This window comes from Rousettus aegyptiacus, unplaced genomic scaffold (genome assembly GCF_014176215.1).
Source record: "Rousettus aegyptiacus isolate mRouAeg1 unplaced genomic scaffold, mRouAeg1.p scaffold_m13_p_7, whole genome shotgun sequence".
In the NCBI taxonomy this organism is placed as follows: domain Eukaryota; kingdom Metazoa; phylum Chordata; class Mammalia; order Chiroptera; family Pteropodidae; genus Rousettus; species Rousettus aegyptiacus.
The window spans coordinates 12,667,499-12,686,297 of NW_023416310.1; the positions used below are offsets into that span (position 1 = coordinate 12,667,499).

The 18,799-nt window shown below is 47.0% G+C and overlaps 2 protein-coding genes and 1 pseudogene across 3 annotated transcripts in view; 2 read left to right on the top strand and 1 right to left on the bottom strand.

Moving 5' to 3' along the window:
* Window positions 1-687: 687 nt before the first annotated feature.
* On the top strand, window positions 688-15,584 carry FAM228A (family with sequence similarity 228 member A). The gene is made up of 7 exons (XM_016121713.2): window positions 688-880; window positions 2,760-2,828; window positions 6,494-6,574; window positions 7,758-7,845; window positions 7,974-8,130; window positions 13,340-13,478; window positions 15,374-15,584. The coding sequence occupies exons 1-7, from the start codon at window positions 788-790 to the stop codon at window positions 15,545-15,547; spliced, it is 801 nt and encodes a 266-aa protein (XP_015977199.2). The 5' UTR covers window positions 688-787; the 3' UTR covers window positions 15,548-15,584.
* On the top strand, window positions 2,321-2,439 carry LOC118606231 (annotated as a pseudogene).
* A 1,873-nt stretch (window positions 15,585-17,457) lies between the features above and the next one.
* ITSN2 (intersectin 2) overlaps window positions 17,458-18,799 on the bottom strand; it is a 109,663-nt gene continuing 108,321 nt past the window's right edge. For both annotated transcript variants that reach the window (XM_036223962.1, XM_016121702.2), the window contains one exon: window positions 17,458-18,366. In XM_036223962.1, the coding sequence (XP_036079855.1) occupies window positions 18,209-18,366 (158 nt within the window). In that variant the 3' untranslated portion in view covers window positions 17,458-18,208. The remainder of the gene's footprint in view (window positions 18,367-18,799) is intronic.

The window sequence follows — 18,799 nt, forward strand, 5'->3', positions numbered from 1 at the left end:
CCTTACTGAGAGTCTGTGTACATTCACTTGGCGTTTCCCTAAGTTTAACGAGTGCTCCCTTTGCTTGGGCACCCTTAAGATCTACACCCACATATTCTTCCCAGGTTTTCCCAGCAGTCTTCAGACAATTTAAAAATTCGTTTCGAGTATGATCGCCCAGCTGCCGATTCTGATCCTGCAAATCGCCCTCGGACTCCCGCTGGGTTTGACTCAGTCGCAGGAAGACATCGCAGGACCTAGAGCATAAGTAGCAGAATTTTGGATTCCTAAGCAAAGGGGCGCTAAAAGTCATTCCTCAAGTTGTAGCCCTAGTTCATACAGATAAATGATAAATTCTCTTTAGTATTAATTTACATGACCTCCATTTACTATTATTATTTTTTTTTAAAAAAATCAAAACCTGGGGCGGCGCTGGATGGGGCGGTTGAAGGCCCCACGCGCCCAGGCGGAGGGCGCGCGGAGCCCCCGCTTTCCGGCCCGACCTCCCCGCGTCGCGAGCGGAGGGGGAAAGGGGGTGCAGGGCGGAGGGGCCCGAGTGCGCACAGCACGCTCGCCTCGCCCTCTCGGAGTGCCCGAGGCGCCGTCCGCCGGCTTCGCCGCAGCTTCAGCCGCCTGCACCGCGGCCGTCGGCGCTGCCGGGCCCGGGGGCGCCCTCGGGGAGGCGGGGCGCGCGGAGCCGGCTGGGGGCCCGGAGCAGGCTGGGGGCCCGAGCCCCAAGGCGAGCTTGTCGGCTGTCACCCACTCGCTGCGTCTCCCGGATTCACTGTCCCCGGGCATCCTGGTACCTATGGCGGCCACGAAAACGTCCACCTACGATGAACATTTCAGGCCGGAAAAATTGAAAGAATGGCCGCAGCCCGAGTCGGTCGCTCTGATGGAGGTAAAACGGCGCCGCCTTTGGGGGCGGCGGGGCGGAAGTCCCTCGAGGTGGAGAGTTATCTTGCGTTAGTAACGGTCGTGCTCCCCAGAACCAGAACAGCGCCGCGCGCTCCCCGCGCGCTCACAGGTGTTCGTCGAACCGGACCGCAGTGTTCCCCGCGGTCCGCACGACGGCCAGGGCCGCGACGGGCCGCAGGGGCCAGCCGGGTCCGGGCGCGCCAGTCCAGTCCTGAGCCTTCGGGGCCTGGCGAAGCGCCGAGTTCCTCTTAAGGAACCTTTCCGTATTTTGCACGATCCTGTAATTTGCTTCGCTGTAAGCAAAGCTCTTGGATATTTCCTTTAGTTTCGCCCCCTTTTGCAGCGGTGGCAATTACAAGTCGTGAGGCGGTGTTCGTATGTGTTGCACGGGAAACTGTGGATGTCAAAAGTGCTGCTAGAAATCATTCACACCTTCCTTATGCTTGCTGGCAAAATCATGAGGAAGGAGCTGTCAAAGACAAGAACTATTTCCTGAAACAACAACAAAAAGTGGTTTGACAACTTGAGACACGACCAATAGCGTATTTAACATTTGCTAATAATGCTAATAGAATGGCTAAAAAACTGTGATTTCCCAAAATCCTCTCAAAGTGTATGTTTCTACTTCTCCGAATAAATGGTTTCGTCTCTTCTAAATTTCGTATTGTAATTTCAGGGGAAAATGTTTGTTTCACATGATTTCCCAATTGCCATTGAAAAATTAAGTGTAAGAATGCTTTAAAACAAGACTCCGTTTATATTACCAAGGGAGTTTTATTTTGGGGAAGACCCAAATAGGTGTCTGACTGTCATCTTAGGTTTCATGTGACGCTGTTCGTGTGTGGGTAGAAATACAGCTCTCCTGATTGGAGTTGGGGATTCGGTTTGTTTCGAGGCGCCCACTGTGGCACAGCTGCACGAAGAGCCAGAGAGGGAAGGACACAGTTGTAAGAACCCGTGTTGTTTTACACAAGATAATTCTTGAAGGTGATGGCTTTTCTCCTCCAGATGCTGGAGTCGTATTGTCTTTACCTTTGTTACTACTGAGTCTTGGAAGACGAAAAGCTGGACTGCCAGTTCACAGTGAGGATTTCAGTGTATCTGGAAACAGGAAGTCCCTAGACATAAGACAATCTTGGTCCTTGGCCAGGAGCCACCACTAACTGGCTCTGTGACTCTGGACCAGTTGAACTAAATCTAACTTTCTGTAGTTTCGAATTATAATGAAAAGACCTAGCAGAAGTCAAGAAATCTACTGAATTCCTGAAAAGAGGGTTCGTTTTGTAGAGGATCTCTTTAATTAGTAAGCTTTCTTGGTACTTTAAAATATGATTTTGGATGCGGTTCCATAGTGTAGCGGTTAGCACATCTGCTTTACACACAGAAGGCCCTGGGTTCACACCCCAGTGGAGCCACGGTCCTGGTCTACGGCCGTGCCACCCTCAACGAGCCAGATCCCATCTGATCTCAGAAGCTAAGCAGGGTCAGGCATAGTTAGTACGTGGATGGGAGACCACCTAAGAAGACCAGGTGCTGTAGGCATAAATAATAATAAATAATGAAATAAAATATGATTTAATGATATGATGTAAAGGATTCGTTTCAAAATAATCTGGGTGGGGGCAGGGGAGTGAGTAGGGGTTTGGATGAAATAAGACTGACTGAGTTCATAATCACTGAACCCGAGTGATGGGTTTGTGGAGAATAATGCTCGAAAATTTCCATAATAAAAATTTACGAAATATGCTTCGAGGTGCACACATTAGATTTACACTAAAACTATTGGTAAAATGCACTGAGTTTTGTCATAATGGTTTGTCTCTTCAGGATTTACATCCTAATATTCAATTCTCTTATTTTAGGCATTAGCTAGAGAAGACATTGATGAAGCTGTACACACAATATTATTTAGAGAAAATAATGTCGTGAAGGTAAGAGTGGGCTACAGATTGCTGATTCTAAGTGTGTTCTAGGCAAGCGAGAGTGAGGCAGAGCAGCCCGGCCCAGAGATGTTACCACATCGAAGAGGTTTGTTTTGCTGGAAAAATGAGCCTCCTTTGATTCTTGTTTTTAGTCCATACATAGATCTGAGATTGTGCCACCTCCCTTGGGTCACTGAGGGGTCTGGATTCCCGGATCTGAGAGACTGCTCTGACTGTTCCCCATTTTTGTCCTGGTGCTGAATAGAAATTCTGACTAAAACTTACCTCCTCATACATTCCCACATTGCAGTGGGGATATATAAAGTAGTATTGAAGGGTACTGACCAGTCACTTTTGATAGTTGCTATGGAGTTAATGAACTTAAGGAGGTTTTAATTTCAATAAGAGGGATTAAAATTCAGTGTTATAATAATATTTTCACATTTGTATTACGATTTATATAAATTCACATACATTTGCATTCGCGCGTCGAAGAGATGGGTGGGATTACTCTCCTTTTTACAGATTGAGAGAGAGAGGTATGGGAGCAAGTCTAGTCCTCTTTCCACTCTACCTATTTTGTCATAGCCTTCACTGATGATGAAGGCTAAGGACATGGAAGGGGTGGCAAAGGAACATTATGAAATGCTTAAAAAAGAAGCAGGAATTTCATGAGTTAGCAATGGATTGGATGCGTTTTAATCTGAAGGCACAGATGTGGTTTAGAACTTTTCATAGGTCCTTCCTGCTCTGTGCTCTCTGGTTCTCTTTCTGTTCTTCAATTATCTCATGCTTTATTCTATTCGTCAGTTATCTCGTGGTAGGACTTTGCAACCCGAATATGGTAAGAGTGTAGGAGTGGGAACAAGTCATCCTCCCCTTATTCAAATGACAGTAAATGGAAAACTTCTCAATAATTCGTTTTCCTTGTTTGTATCACTTCATTAGAAATTGGACACGTATTTTCAGCATCTGGATATTTTTAAGGAAAGAAGAAAAGAGATGTTACATAAAAAATGGATTGAAAACGTTGCAGAGCCTCTTCAGCAGAGAATTATTAAAAAAGTAATCTCATATAGAGGGGTCGAAAAAACAAAACAGGAGAATTTTGAATATTTTTTAAAGCACGCAGATAAAACGGTACTGTTATTTTTTTTTTTAAAATAAAGTATAATTTGAAGAGTTGGGTGAACAGACCATGTGAATAGTGCCAAGTTTATTTTTGTACTTAAGTTTAATCCGTAGAATTGTATGTAATACAGCCTACTGCATTTTTAAACCTAGAGTTTCAGGTAGAGGGAATAGATTTAAAACTAGATTTATCAGGAATGCTTTTAGGCAAATGTTAATAGAATAACAGTGGCTTAAAATTGTTAAGGGCCTGTATTTTTACTGAACAGTAAATTGAGGGGTAGGCGGTCTCACGGTGGGTTCTGGCAGCACGACAATGGCATTTATCACCCAGGTTTTCCCCATCGTTCTATTCTGCTACCCTTACTATTTTAGTCCCCATCACCTTCCCATTTGTAAGCACGTTTGGTTGCTTACAGCCCCTGTGTCAGGTCTCTCCGTTCAAGGCAGGCAGATAGGGGTAAGGAATGGTACTGGGGGACCCTTTTCTTTCACCTCATTCTTTGATCAGGAAGCACAAAAGAGTCCCCAGAACTCCTAGCAGATTTCCCCTGAGGTCTCCTTGGCTGTAAGGGGGTCACATCGCAAGTCCTAGCTCTAGAAGCAGGGCCAGGAAAGAGAGTGTGTGGCTTTCCAGTCTCCATAGCAGGCAGTGGGCAAGGGAGACGGGGCTTCATGGCTGTTGAGTTAGCTACTGGGTGTAGGGACCACCAGTGTCTATACTCTGTTCTTCAGTTCGGCTTTATGAAACAACATCAAAATGCTGGCTGCTTCTGAAGATTTTTCTGTTTTGACTTTGAGGTCAGGACTTTCTTTTTTTTTTTTTTTTAATTAAGTTTATTGGGGGTAACATTGGTTAATACAATTAGATAATTTTCAGGTGTACATTATAATTTAACATCTGTATATTCTATAGTGTTTTTACCACACAAAGTCCAGTTTCCTTCAGCTACCATATATTTGATCCCCTTTACCTACTCCACCTTCCCCCTGCCCCCCTGTATTTGACCCCATTTACCCCATCTACCTCCTCTCTCCTCCCCCACCCCCTACCCACTAGTCTATAGTCCATGTCCATGAGTCTCTGTTTGTCCTGTTCATTTGTTGCTTTTAGGTTTATATCCCATATATAAATGATATGTGATTTTCAACTTTTTCTGTCTGGCTTATTTTGCTTAGCATGATTATCTTGAGTTCCATTCATGTTGTCGCAAATGACTGTATTTCATCTCTTCTTATGGCTGAGTAATATTCCATTGTATATATGTACCACAGCTTCTTTAGCCAGTCATCTATCATAAGACACTTCGGTTGCCTCCATGTCCTGGTCACTGTGAATAATGCTGCTATGAACATTGGTGTGCAAATATCTTTATGGATATGAGTTTTTAAGTCTTTGGGGTAAATACCCAGTAGAGGGATTACTAGATCATATGGTAGACCAATTCTTAGGTTTTTGAGGAACCTCCACACTGTTTTCCATAGTGGCTGTGCCAATTTGCAGTCCCACCAGCAGTGTATGAGGGTTCCTTTTTCTCTTCATTCTCTCTAGCATTTGTTAGACCCTCTTTTGAAATTTAGACCCACCTAAATTTCCAGTTATTTACTAGAGATCTAGAGTAGTTTAAATGAAATGTTAGAGCATTTAAGTATATTTACAGGCAGAATTTCTGGATGTGTGTTTTAAATACTTCCAATACCAAAGGGAGGAGCTCAAGCATCCAGGTCTCTTTGAAACCGAAGTGCATAGTCTTAACAGCTGTGCCCAGAAATGTGATTGCACAATTACGAGACTGGGAAGCCATACCTTAGAAGGTCAGAGTGATTTTAAATGACTCTAATTCAGTGTGCGTCAACCATGCGAACTGGCTTCCAGGAAAGCCTGTGAGCTCTTAGGCTGTATTAAGAGAGGCTCTACTTAGAGCGGAAGGCACCAGAGTCTCCCCTGTCCACGCTGTTGTGATCTCGTCACTCCTGATTTGCACTCTAGAGGGGACATTCACCAGCTGCGGAATACTTTACGAGGGCGGGGATGGGCGCTCGACAACACTTCCTGGGAAGAAAAGTGGAAGGAAGTTTGGGGTGTTTAGCCCAAGGAAGAGATGACATAAGGGGGAATGAAACCTTTAAATATTTAAAAGGTTGGCATGTGGATGACAGGTAGAGCGGGATTTTGTGCTGCTTCCGGGGTGAGAACTAGTATCTGTACCTGGCAGTGACAAGGCAGATTTCAATCCAACTCTGCCTAGGGACAAATTTCCCAGCGGTTAGAATGGTCAAGGGAGCGAGTAACCTGCCTAATGGAACAGAAGTTCTCAGACTAAGGCTAGTGGATGACTTCAGAGTGAGGCTGGATACTCACTTCACCTAGAAGGCGGGGGACTCCTGCCCCAGCCTAATGTGCTTCTGAGGTTTCTCTGAGCCCTTTGAATCTCTAACTTTTATATAAAAATGGAATAAAGTACTCAGCTTTCTTGAATCTTGCAAAAACACATTTGTATGTAATGATTTGCTCTTAGGCATACTTTTTTCCCCCCCTAAAGGCAATTGTATTTGGAGACCTTTATGATCCTGAAGTATATGATCCTTTTAATATGATGAAAAAAGACCCAAATTACGGAAAGGTAAGTAAGTTTCTTACTTTTATTTATTTATTCTTAGAAGCTCTGGGGTTGCAGAAAACCTAGTCATTTTAGAAGAGTCGTAGTTATTCTGTATTCATGAAAAAGAAAAAAATCCACAGAAGCATTTTCCCTGAGTTTTAGAATGGGAACCCAAAGTGATTTGCAACCACTGGAGAATTTACACTGTGAGCAAGGCATGTCCATTCATTCGTTCGTTCATTAGTCCCCTACATTCAGCGAACTGGAAGCCCGGGAGGGAGAGGAAGATGGTGAGTGCAGAGGGTGTGACAAGTGTGTGGCAGCCCCCAGGCAGGGAGCCAGGGCTCAGGAGGAAGCGCTTGCTCGCAGAGGCGGAAGGAGGGGCGGCGGGAGGGCCGTCAGTCAGTCGTTGAGTTTGTGATGAGTCTTCACCTTTTAAACTGCCCACGTGTGAGCTAGAGTTTCCCGCGTTTTACTCCTGTGTTGCAGAAGTAGCCGCCTGGTATTTACTGTTCATTTAAAAAAAAAAAAAAATGTGTGTGGCTCTGAAGAGAGAAGTGGTTGATTTTGCTTCGCCCAGAAAACCAACACAGATCATTGTTACGAAGAGAAGACGGTTCTTTTGGCTCTGGGAGTCTTGCTGAGCGGGCGTCGGGCCGTCTCTGTGCGGCCTCGCTTATTCAGTAATCGTTACCTTGAAAACGGCCTTGGGTCAAGGTGATGTGCGTGGGGGAGCAAAGAAGGTGGAAACGGTCCCTCTGTCTAAAGCCGATAATCAGAAGGGGAGATCTGAGAACGCCACCTTTGTCCACGACCTCTACACCCTGGCTCCTGACACCCACAGCACCTGAGGGCCCCACCTGCCCTCCCAGGAGGCGCTGGCCCTCCCAGGCCGCTTCGGAGCGCTGCCGGGTGCTGCTAAAGCGCCCCGAGCTGCGGCTTCTCGTGACCACACTGTCCTCGTGTGTGACCTGTCCATGGAGATCCCTGAGGACGGGACCTCGTTGGCACGGAGTTGCATCGGCAAATGTTTATTGACCGACGCAGTGGTACAGAGGAACTCGGGGCAGAAGCGTGTCTCTCCTCTCGGGGCGGTTCTCCCTCCATTCAAGGTGTACAGCTAGGCCACACCTGAGTGCTTCGGACCGAGTAAAAAGCTTAATACGAATTGTACTCGGGTCCTTAGAGAGACCTTTTCTCGTAGGTTACGGTCCCACCATTTTATGATCCTCTGTTTAGAAGACAGCAGGAGACAGATGAAGAGAGGAGAGCCATTTTGCAATACAAGACAGGTACTTTGTGATCGCTGGGCTTTATTGTGAGGCTTCCAATCGTCAAATGACTTCCTACCCCAAGAGCAACTGGAGTTGACTTTAAGAGTGATTTAGACTTTTTTTTTTTTTTTTAAATCTTCCTGCAGGAAAACAATATACCTTAAGAGAATTTAAAGAACTAGAGAAGGCCAGGGCAGATGCCAAATTGCCCCACTTCACGTTCGGTACACACAGCGCAGTTCCAAAGGAGCGGCAGAAAGCCTCCGCGACGCCTGTGAGACGCAGGCCTCGCCGCAAATGCAGGTACGGACCGGCTGACTGCCTAACTGACCTTCCTGCTGTCTCCAAAGGTTTGCCCTTCGCAGAATGTCACACGGTTGGAATCGCCCAGTGTATATAGCCTTTCCCAGATTTGACTTTAACTCCTCAGGGATGTTTTCGCAGGACGAAGAATGCTAGGTCGACAGTTACGTCCTTTCAACACGTAGCCCGCTGTCCTTCACGCTTCCCATTGAGAAGTCAGCTGCGGTCTTACTGTTTTGTGCCTTTAAAGAGAGCTGTCTTTTTCTCTAGGTGCTTTTAAAGTTTTCTTATTGTCTTTGATTTTCTGCAGCTTTAACGTGATGCTTCTAGATGTGGATTTCTTTTGATTTGGTCTACTTGGAATTCATGGGTCTTCTTGTATCTGTAAAGTGACATTTTAGTCAGTTCTGGGCAAATACTTAATGAAACAGGTATAGAAGGAAAGTACTTCAACATAATAAAGACCATATACGACAAACCCCCAGCTAACATCATACTTAACTGGTGAAAAACTAAAAACCTTTCCTCTAAGATCAGGGGCAAGACAAGGCTGTCCACTGTCACCAGTATTATTCAGTATCATATTGGAAGTCCTAGCTAGAGCAGTCGGGCAAGAGAAAGAAATAAAAGGCATCCAAATAGGGAATGAAGAAATCAAACTGTCACTATTTGCAGATGACATGATTCTCTGTATAGAAAACCCTAAAGACTCCACTAAAAAACTATTAGAAATAAAAAACAAATACAGTCAAGTTTCAGGATATAAAATCAGTGTTCAACAATACATAGCGTTCCTACTCTAACCATGAATTTTCAGAAAAAGAAAAAAAATCCCTTTTGCAATTGCAAAACAAAGATTAAAGTACCTGGGAATAAACCTAATGAAACATGTGAAGGACATATATACACTGCAAACTATAAGACATTATTAAATGAATTTGAAGAAGACTCAAAGAAGCGGAAAGATATTCCATGTTCATGAATTAGAAGAATCAACATAGTTTATACAGATTTAATGCAATCCCCATCAAAATACCGATGACATTTTTTAAAGGAATAGAACAAAAATTATCAGATTTGTATGGAAGTACAAAAGACCCCAAACAGCCAAAACAATCCTGAGAAAAAAAGAGCAAGGCTGGAGGTATCACTCTGCTGACTTCAAATTATACTGCAAAATGACACCATACACCAAAATAGCATGGGACTGGCAGAAAACAGACACACAGACCAATGAAACAGAATTTTGAGTCCAGAAATAAACCCCCGTGCATATGGGCAATTAATTTCAACAAAGGAGCCAAAAACATACAATGGCGAAAAGAAAGCCTTTTCAATAAATGGTGCTGGGAAAACTGGAAAGCCAGCTGCAAAAGAATGAAACTAGACTGCTATCTATCACCACACACCAAAATAAATTCAAAATGGATCAAGGACCTGAATATAAGACTTGAAACAATAAATTGCATGGAAGAAAACAACTAGAAAACTCTTGGAACTTGGATTTAGAGAAGATTTTATGAATTCGGCCTCAAAGGCAAGGGAAGTAAAAGCAAAAATAAATGAATGGAACTATCAAACTAAAAAGCTTCTGCACAGCAAAAGAAACCATCAACAAGGCGAAGGGGGAACCATCTGAATGGGAGGCTAGATTTGCAAATGTTGCCTCCCACAAGGGCCTAATATTCAAAATATATAAAGACCTCATACAATTCAATCATAAAAAACAAACAATCCAATTAAAAAATGGGCAGAGGACCGGAACAGACACTTCTTCAAAGAAGACATACAAATGGCCAACAGACACATAAAAAAGATGTTCAAGTTCACTAGTTATTGGGGAAATGCACATCGAAACCACAGTGAGATGCCATCTCACACCTGTCAGATGGCCGTCATCAACAGGGCAAGTAATAACAAGTGCTGGAGAGGTTGCAGGGCCTAAAGAGCCCTCGCACAATACCAGCGGGAATGTAAATTGGTACAGCCACTACGGAAAACAGTATGTAGGTAGGTTCCTCAACAAACTAAGAATAGATTTATCATATGACCCAGCAATCCCTTTTCTGGTTATTTACCCCCCAAAACCTGAAAACATTTATCCACAAAGATATATGCACCCTGATGTTCATAGCAGCATCATTCATGGTGGCCGGGACATGGAAGCGGCAGAAGTGGCCTGTGATAGGTGATTGGATACAGAAGCTGTGGTACATGTATACAGTGGAATAGTACTCAGCCATAAGAAAAGAGGAAGTACTGCCATTCGCGACAACGTAGATGGATCTTGAGATAATCACGCTAAGCGAAAGAAGTCAGACAGAAAAAGTTGAAAACCATATGACTTCACTCGTATGTGGGACATAAAACTGAAAGCAACAAGATGAACATGAGTGACAAACAGAGACTCGTGGACGCAGACCGCGGATTAGCGGTCAGCCGAGGGAAGGGGGAGGCGGGAGGGAGATAGGAGTCAAGGAGGTGAAGTCTTTGGTGACAGAAGGAAATCTAACTTTGGGTGGGGAACACAACGCAACATCGGTATGATGTCCCGTGGAACCGTACACCTGAACCTTATTCGATTTTATTACCCAATGTCACCCCAAAAATTTTAATGAAAAGAAATCGGTTCTGGGTAGTCCTCGGTCATTTCTTCTTCGACTGTTACCTTTGCCCTATTCTCTCTCTTCTCTTTTGTACGCCGGTTCGACGCATTCTGGTTTTTCTCACTGTGTCCTCATTGTCTCTTGCCCTTTCTTGTGTATCGTCCATTCTTTTTGTTTCTCCATATGTGATTCCAGATAATTTCCTAACTATCTCTTCAGTTGTGTCTAATAATCTGTTGTTAAACCCATCCATTAAGTTCTTATTTTCAGCGGTTTTATTTTTATAGTCCTAGCATTTTATTTGGTTCTTTTTCAGATACGTTTTGGGGAAGGCTGCTTATAGTCAGGGTCCTGGAGGATGTCTAACCTATCCAGATGCACTTCTTGAATTGCCCACCAGGGGGAGGGAGGTGTAGAGAACAAGGTTCGCTGCCTACCTGCCAGGAAAGCAACCAGTTCCGGGAGGAAAAATCCACCAAATACGTGGGGAGCATGGAGGCATCAGTCTTTGCCTTGGTACCTGAGGTTGGTACGTGGAAAATAGCCAGAGATGCCGACTCGTTCCAGAAGGGTTCTCTCCTCTCTGGGATTGCTTCCACAGCTATCTAATGACTTTAAAATTATGAGTTTGTTTGGTAAGCTTTCTGGTGTTTTCTGCTTGTGGGAGCAGGATTGTTGTTGGCCTGTGCAAACTAAATCGTACACAGAAACGGAAGTCCTGTCATGCTTCTCTCGATGTTTGCCTTTTATCCTCCATCCTGAGTTTTGCTGGCATAAACAATGCTACTTTCTGTTTCCCCTAGTATTTGGATGTGTTATATTCTGCTTTTGGTTTCACGGTTTCTTTATCAATTTTAACAAACTTTTTATTTAAACACCAATAATTATATAACTCCCTATCCCCTAGCAAGTCAACAGCTTTATTTCTTCATCTCCTTTATCTGCCTTTGCGATCACAGCTCCTTAAATGATATTCCTCCCTTTAGTCTGGTCTACTGCAACGGACTCTTCACGTAGCAGCTCGAGAATCTTTCTGAAGTGGCCAACTCCCCCCACCTCCCAGTGAAAACCCTCAATAGCTTCCCATAGCCCTTACAATAAAGTCCAGACTCCTTAACACAGCATATAAGGTGCTCTCTGGGCCCTGCCACTTTTTCTGGTTTTGTCTGAAAAAAAAAAAAAATTCCCTTGTATTTCTAAAGAAAAGAAATATAAATAAACCACAAAAATCTCTGGGTTAAGTCAGCACGTTTACAACTCCCTACCTGACAGGTTGTTTCGTGCCTTTGCGACTTCTGTTTATCGCTGGTCGTCCCCATGCAGGTGAGAGAGGGAATTCACATGGTGATAATACCTCTACACCCCCCGTCTGCCTTTCCTCACTACAGCAAGCCCCTTGAGGGCAGGACCGTGCCTCAGGGCTCTTGGTGTTCCCAGCAGTTACGCAGTTAGAACACGGTAGAGGATGAGTCGACGCTCGTTGAATGAACAGATGAATGGGGGAATGAAGGAGAAGGCTTATGCCCCTGGATAGGCCTGAGCCTCCCAGGGCAGGCATGGGGGCAGCCCTGGGGAGCCCTCTGAGAGGACACACCCAGAGGTGCCTCACAGGGCTGTTCAGTAGGGTAAGGAAAGGTTTTTAAGAGCAAAGTGGCTGTGTCAGAGGTCGTTTGAGTAATAAAAAGCAGAATCCTTTTCAAGTAAAAAGGCAGGGGCAGGGGAGCCTAGATGTGTTGGGAAGCACCAGCCTGTCATGGAAGCCACGATCAGTGTCTGTTCTGGCTGCTATAACAGAATACCAGGAATGGGGGGCTCATAAGCAATGGAAACCTATTTCTCACAGTTCTAGAGGCTAAGGAGTCCAAGATCAAGGTGCCAGCAGATTCGGTGTCTGGTGAGGACCGGCTTCCTGGCTCACAGATGGCGCCTTCTCGCTGTGTCTTCATGTGGTGGGACAAGGGGGCTCTTTGAGACCTCTTTCATAGGGCACTGATTCCATTCACGAGGGCTCCACCCCCATGACCTAATCACCTCCCAAATACCGTCACACTGGAGTCAGGCTTCAACATATGAATTTCGGGAGGACACACATTCAGACCACAGCCGTCAGGAACATAGCCGGGCCACCTGAGTGACCAAGAAGAGGCCAGTCCTTTCCTCTGTGGGACTAGGCAGCTTTCTGCATGGCTTCTCTTTGTGAGCCCGCTTCCTTTCTCTCTCTCTCTGTACGCCGTCTTTCTCTGCTCTTATGTGTGTGCTGGAAAAATGGTGCCCCAGGCCCGCCTGACGTTCTGGTTTGAGCCTCCGAGGCCGCCTGGGAGCCCCTGTCCCAGTTACAGCTCTAGGCACTGAGGCCCGGCCCATGTGCCTCGATCACAGCTGGAGAAGGGTGCTGTGACTCACACTCTACCTGGGGGTGTGGCAGCATGGGTGTGGGTGGGGCAGACCGATTGATGGACAGCCGCCAAGTGAGTCTCCTCAGTCTTGCCTTTTCATAAAGTGAGTACTGAGTTTGCTGTATTAATTTTCAGACAGTTACTGAATGGTACAATTCTGATTGTACAGAGTCAAGATCATTTTTTCCCCCCTCCTTTTCTTTGCAGTCCTGAAAACCCGACCTATGCAAAAAAGATATATCATCCTGATCACACTACTGCCGACCTAAGTCAGACTGCTTTTGAAAGGCAGTTTCACTTCTCGAAGCTTAGCCCGGAGAATAAAAGGGATGAAAAGACGGGTCTGGTGAGCAGAGATCTGGGGTGGGGTGGGGTGGGGTGCGGGAAGGAAGCAGGGCTGGGATGGCACAATTTTGCAACACCCACGAGAGAGCAGGCACAGATCCCTGTCAGACAGGTTCCCCAGGGCAGAGCGGGCAGTGGTCAGAGAAGGGAGGGCAAAGGAGACGCAGGAGGGTTTATTCTGCACAGCAGAAAGGGGGGGCGGGTTGCTTCTGGGCTCGAGCTGCTGCGCGTGCACACACACGCACACGCACACACACGCACACGCACATGCGCACATGCACACACACACGCACATGCACACATGCACACACGTGCACACACGCACACACACGCACATGCACACGCACATGCGCACATGCACACACACATGCACACACATGCACGCACACGCACACACACGCGCGCATACACACATGCACACACGTGCACACACATGCATATGCACGGTGCTCTTCAGCAGGGGAGCCTTGCATGAGGAGACTCAGAAAAGAGCGGATTGTGGCCCCTCGGTCACTGCCGGGGACAGACTGTGCCCTTATAAGGTGAGGGAAAACCTGGCGGGGGGGGGATCTGCCCTCCAGGATTTCCTCAGCTCTTTTTCCTGAGTTCTCGCTTCTACTATTTACTACTTATCACATCCAAACCACACCGAAAATTTTGTTCTCCTTAGTTCAGTCACAACAGGTGGGAAGCTTTTGAATTTACACTAAAAAAGGTAAGATGATAGTTTAACTTTTATATATGTATAAAAGATTAGATTATATATATATAAAATTTTATATATATAAAAGATTTTACACACACACACACACACACACACACACATTTTTAAATGCAGGAGTTTCGCATGCACAGATTTCTTAACCAGAGCTCACAGCCTGTTTGGCAGAGCTTACAGCTCACTGTCCATTTCTCCCCTGTCCTCTCCCCGACACCCTGTACCTAAAGCCGAGGGTGAGGGTGCTTCCGGGGAAGGCTTCGGCTTCGGCCGCTCGGTGGCCTGTCTGGAGCACGCGATGGACCCCTGCATTTCTGCTTTCCCCAACCGCCTGGCCCACCTCCGCTACAGGCAAAGGATGAGAGACTATTTCTTCCCTCCAGCTTGAGAAACAACCCCCACCCAACCTTATCGTTCTCCCCAGTGTCTCCTTGTATGGAAGTTACCCCTTTCCTCTGAGTGTAACCATCTGAGTGCGGGGAGCCCCGTCAGCTCTGAATGTGACTGCAGCCAGCTCTGCCCTTTAGGCGGCCGACCTGCTGCTACCAAGAGATCCCCAAAGTGGACGTGTTTTACACACAACGGAAGTTTGTTTTTCGCTCGTGTCCCAGAACTGGGTGGGTTAGCAGGTCCGCAGGATGTCCTCTTCCATGCAGACTCCCAGGACCCTGGCTGATGGAACTTTTGTCCTCTTCAGCACCAGGCTTCTGATAAGGTCCTGAGGAACTCATCCCTGTCAACCTGGAAAGGGAAGAGACCATGGAGGAGTCCCGCCCGGGAGTGTGGCCACGTCCCGCATATTCCGCTGGCGGGGGCCCAGGCACATGGCTGTGCCTAATTGCAGGGGGTGGGGGTGCCGGGAGAAGTCGTGCCTGGCTGGTCCGAGCACAGTGGCAGGGAGAGCGAGCATTCTGTGGACAGCTAGCTAGTCGTTTCCGCTAAACCACGAACAGGTTAGTGCTGTGTGGGGTCCAAAGGCGTGGAGAGCCTTGTCTGAGAGTTGCAGAAACCAGGCAGTGTGAGGGAGAGTGAGGAGAGGGCTGCTTGGGGAGCTGTGTGGAATGTCTCGGCTCCCGCAAGAGGGCTGAGTGGCAGGTGGGACCCCGCGGGGGGTTCCTCCCTGCCCCTGTAAGCCCCTCTTCCCGACCCTACACTCAGCGATTCTCTTCTGTCAATAGGCTCTAGGAACCAGACAGTACCGGCCCCGGTCCTGGGCAGCTGGGGAAGGCCGGCACAGATGGGGGTCTCAGCCTGTGGAACGAAGAGTGATGACGGCCGAGGTCCTGGCACAGCACCTGACCTCCCTGCATCTGGGGGTCAGGGAAGGTAACCAGGGACAGTGCCTGCTGTAAGGAGGCCCGTTTGTAGTTTGCAGCATCTATACAACGTTAGAATACTGCCAACCTGTTCTTTCTCTGCAGAAGTAGAAAGATATTGCAAGAAGTATCCTAATAATAAGGTACTATTTATTGAGCTCCTGCTGTGAATTAGGAACTGCAGGAGGTGTTTTTGTGTTCAGGTACAAGCTTTCGCAGCAGGATAGAATTACCTAACACGGGAAGCTCAGAGAGCTGCAGGGGCTTGGTCAAGGTCAGTTGCATGGCTTGAAAGTGGCCGTGTGCTTGCTGTTCCAAGTCCAGTCTCTCTGGTGCCAAAGCACATGGCAAAGTCCCCAGGGCACACTCTCCACACGCCCACTCAGACTTTGTAATGCTAGTCACACTGCTCAGGGTTGGGGTCCCCTTTCAGAAGGTGGAGTTATCCTGCTCACCTGCCATGGTATCCTGATCTTGAAGAAAGTGGGGGGCTTGCTGGGCATTCCCCACATCTGCTCAGTCCTTCCCTGGAGATGCAAGTAGTCCAAGGGCGCACCTTCCCCACCACGTCCTTCAGAAAACCAGGCTTGTGTTTCTGTCAGGAGGGGACTTGACAGAAGGTGCACACCTGCGTTCCGGGGTCAAAGCCGTGCCTGGAGCTGCTGCGAGGACTGACGTTGAACTTCCTCCTAGCGGAGCCGAAGCGGCCCGGCTCACAGCCTGCAGGCTCCCTTGCCCTAGGTCTGAAAAGATCCCTTACGTATCTAAACGTGGAGAAATGGCTGTAGCCAACGTTCATCCCAGTGGGAATTAAAGTCCCCACAGTCCTGGGAAAAGGATCATTCTGCAGCTCTGGTCACAAGTGTCACGGGAACTGGTTTAAAACCTGCCTGACCCGTTACAGCCCATTGCTTTGAGGGTCGGCCAGTCAGAGGCAGACTCGCCGGACATCAACAGTTTGCTTAGCGCGGCAGGGCTGTGCCTGACCAGCCAGACTTTTCCTTAATTAAGCAATATATTCAGTTTTTTTGTTTGTTTGTTCCAGGTATTGAGTGGTGTCTTTTCCTTCAACACTGGGGCATATTTCTTTTATGTCTAGGTCTTAACTGATGAGTACCCAAGACCAATACCTGGAATGATTAAATGATGAATTTTTAAAATTTTTGAATATTCGGAATTATGTTTTCCAGCCCTCCTTTGCCCAGCGATTACGTTTAGACAGAGGCGGGCTGTGGTGGAGGGACTTGTGAATCTTTCCTGTTCCTCCCGCTCCCTGAGAAATCGGAGCTCCTGCTGACTGCACGATTCTTTCCAGAGGACAGATATTTTCCCAGTAGTACTCATTAATCCAGGGACTTAGTGTATAAGACCTTATTTTTATTAACTTTTAAAACAAATTTCACACTTCAAAATTCGGAGGCTGAGCGAGCAGATCTGACAGGTGAGGATGTGGCTCAGACAAAACAACAGGGGATGTGGAGAGACAGGTGGGGATGGGGAGAGACAGGTGGGGATGGGGAGAGACAGGTGGGGATGTGGAGAGACAGGTGGGGATGTGGAGAGACAGGTGGGGATGGGGAGAGACAGGTGCTCCTGGGGCTGGAGGCGCGAGGGGCCCGCGGATGATGTCTAATACATTTTCTTTTCTCCTGAGTTACCCCTGAGGTAACTCGCCCAGGCAAGCACAAGGACTCTAGCTCCCATAGACATCATCCAGTCGAGCCATCAAAGAAACTGGGCCCCAGAAACAGCGGGTGAATTTACCAGTCACAGAGCAGCTAGCCAGATGGGGCTCCGGGGTCTCCTGAATGCTCCCCCTCCCCTGTGTGTGGGTTCTACCACTGCTGCAGAAAGGAAATTTAGTTCCATTATAAGCGACCTCTGAAGTTACCTTTTAAGAGACTTTCACGAAGAAAGTACACCAGTCAAGCTTTGAGAGAAGTTATATTCATAAACTTAAACATTTATTCTTTTTCTGTACATATTGGCAATGATAAAGCTTAAAGATGCATGTCCTATGAAATATGCAAAAACAAGGAATTTACATAAATAATTTATACTTCAGAAAATTAAAATTGAAAAATATTTTCCACATCATTAGAATTCACAGTATTTAAAGTAAATCAAGCTTTCCCCCTTAGATTTCAAACTATATTGTCTCAGCAGGGTATGATAAAACCTAATCAGGAATAAAGTGATCAAGTTTCTGTTTTTTATTCAGTGCACAAGTAGACACAACTTCGGTCTCCAGGCCGTTCCTGCCCCGAAGCTGCAGCGTTTCTCCCCGATCCTTCGCTTCCTGAGTGTCTGTGACCCCGCAGGGAGAGATCACACGGCGTGGAATGGTTACAGCGTCACCCAAACCACCCACAGAGGACACATTCAGCCAAGTGGTGACTTCTGGTGGTTTGATGCCTCATTTCCACAAAATACTTTTTATAGCCCTGAAAATGGAAACCTTGGCATCTAAACCCAGCCAAAGATGCTAACACTAACACAAGGCACTGTGCTATGGGGTTTGGTTTATTTACAGGAAAGACCACGTTTGCATAGATTGCTAGCGATTTAGTGTGCGATAAAATCGAGGGGCCCCAGCGTGCACGGCCTTGTGATGGATGGAGCTGAGTGACGCTACTTCAGCCGGGGGGCAGGTCTTGCCCAGCCCCAGCCCAGCGAGTGGGTAGATTCCCGAGACCCCTACAGGAGAGTTTTTTGCTCAAAAAGCTGCAGGTCAAAGCGGACCCAGACCTCCCCCGTGGGGACCTCGTGCAGCAGCAGTCGGCGGGTTGTAGGGCCTTTGCTTTCCTGTTCTGTTCGAATTTTTGCCACTGGAATTTCAGTACGACCCAGGAAATCTGGTGAATAAATATGTGAGAGTCAAAATTCTTCTTAATAAAACTGTTAAAAAAAAAAAAACAAAACTACCACAGGAGGAGTGTCTGAAACAGGATTCGTAATACTTTCAGTTCCCAAACACGTAGCTGCTTCTGGTTAACGGCTGTGATCCCCTGAGCGGAGGCGGGCACAGCGCCAGCCGAGCTGAGCGAGGGGCGCTGCCTGTTTGGGGCCCATGTCTCCGGTCGGGGGACCTCTTAGCCAGTCAGCAGGTGCCAGGAGACCGGTGTTTCTGTCACCTACGTATGGACTGACACACTGAAGGCTGCCCCCCGCCCCTGGAAGGCGCCCCACCTGCTGCCAACGTGAACTGCTCAGAACCATGGGCTTGTCATTTCCCTTAGGTGGCGCGGGGTAGAAATAAGGCTGAGCATCCCGGATCTAGACCCTAGA

Excerpts from the sequence above, each read along its gene's own strand:
- FAM228A (XM_016121713.2), top strand. The coding sequence starts at position 788 with ATGGCGGCCACGAAAACGTCCACCTACGATGAACATTTCAGGCCGGAA. Across the intron at positions 2,829-6,493 it reads GAGAAAATAATGTCGTGAAG|GCAATTGTATTTGGAGACCT; the intron begins GTAAGAGTGGGC and ends CCCCCCCTAAAG. Across the intron at positions 6,575-7,757 it reads AAGACCCAAATTACGGAAAG|GTTACGGTCCCACCATTTTA; the intron begins GTAAGTAAGTTT and ends CTTTTCTCGTAG.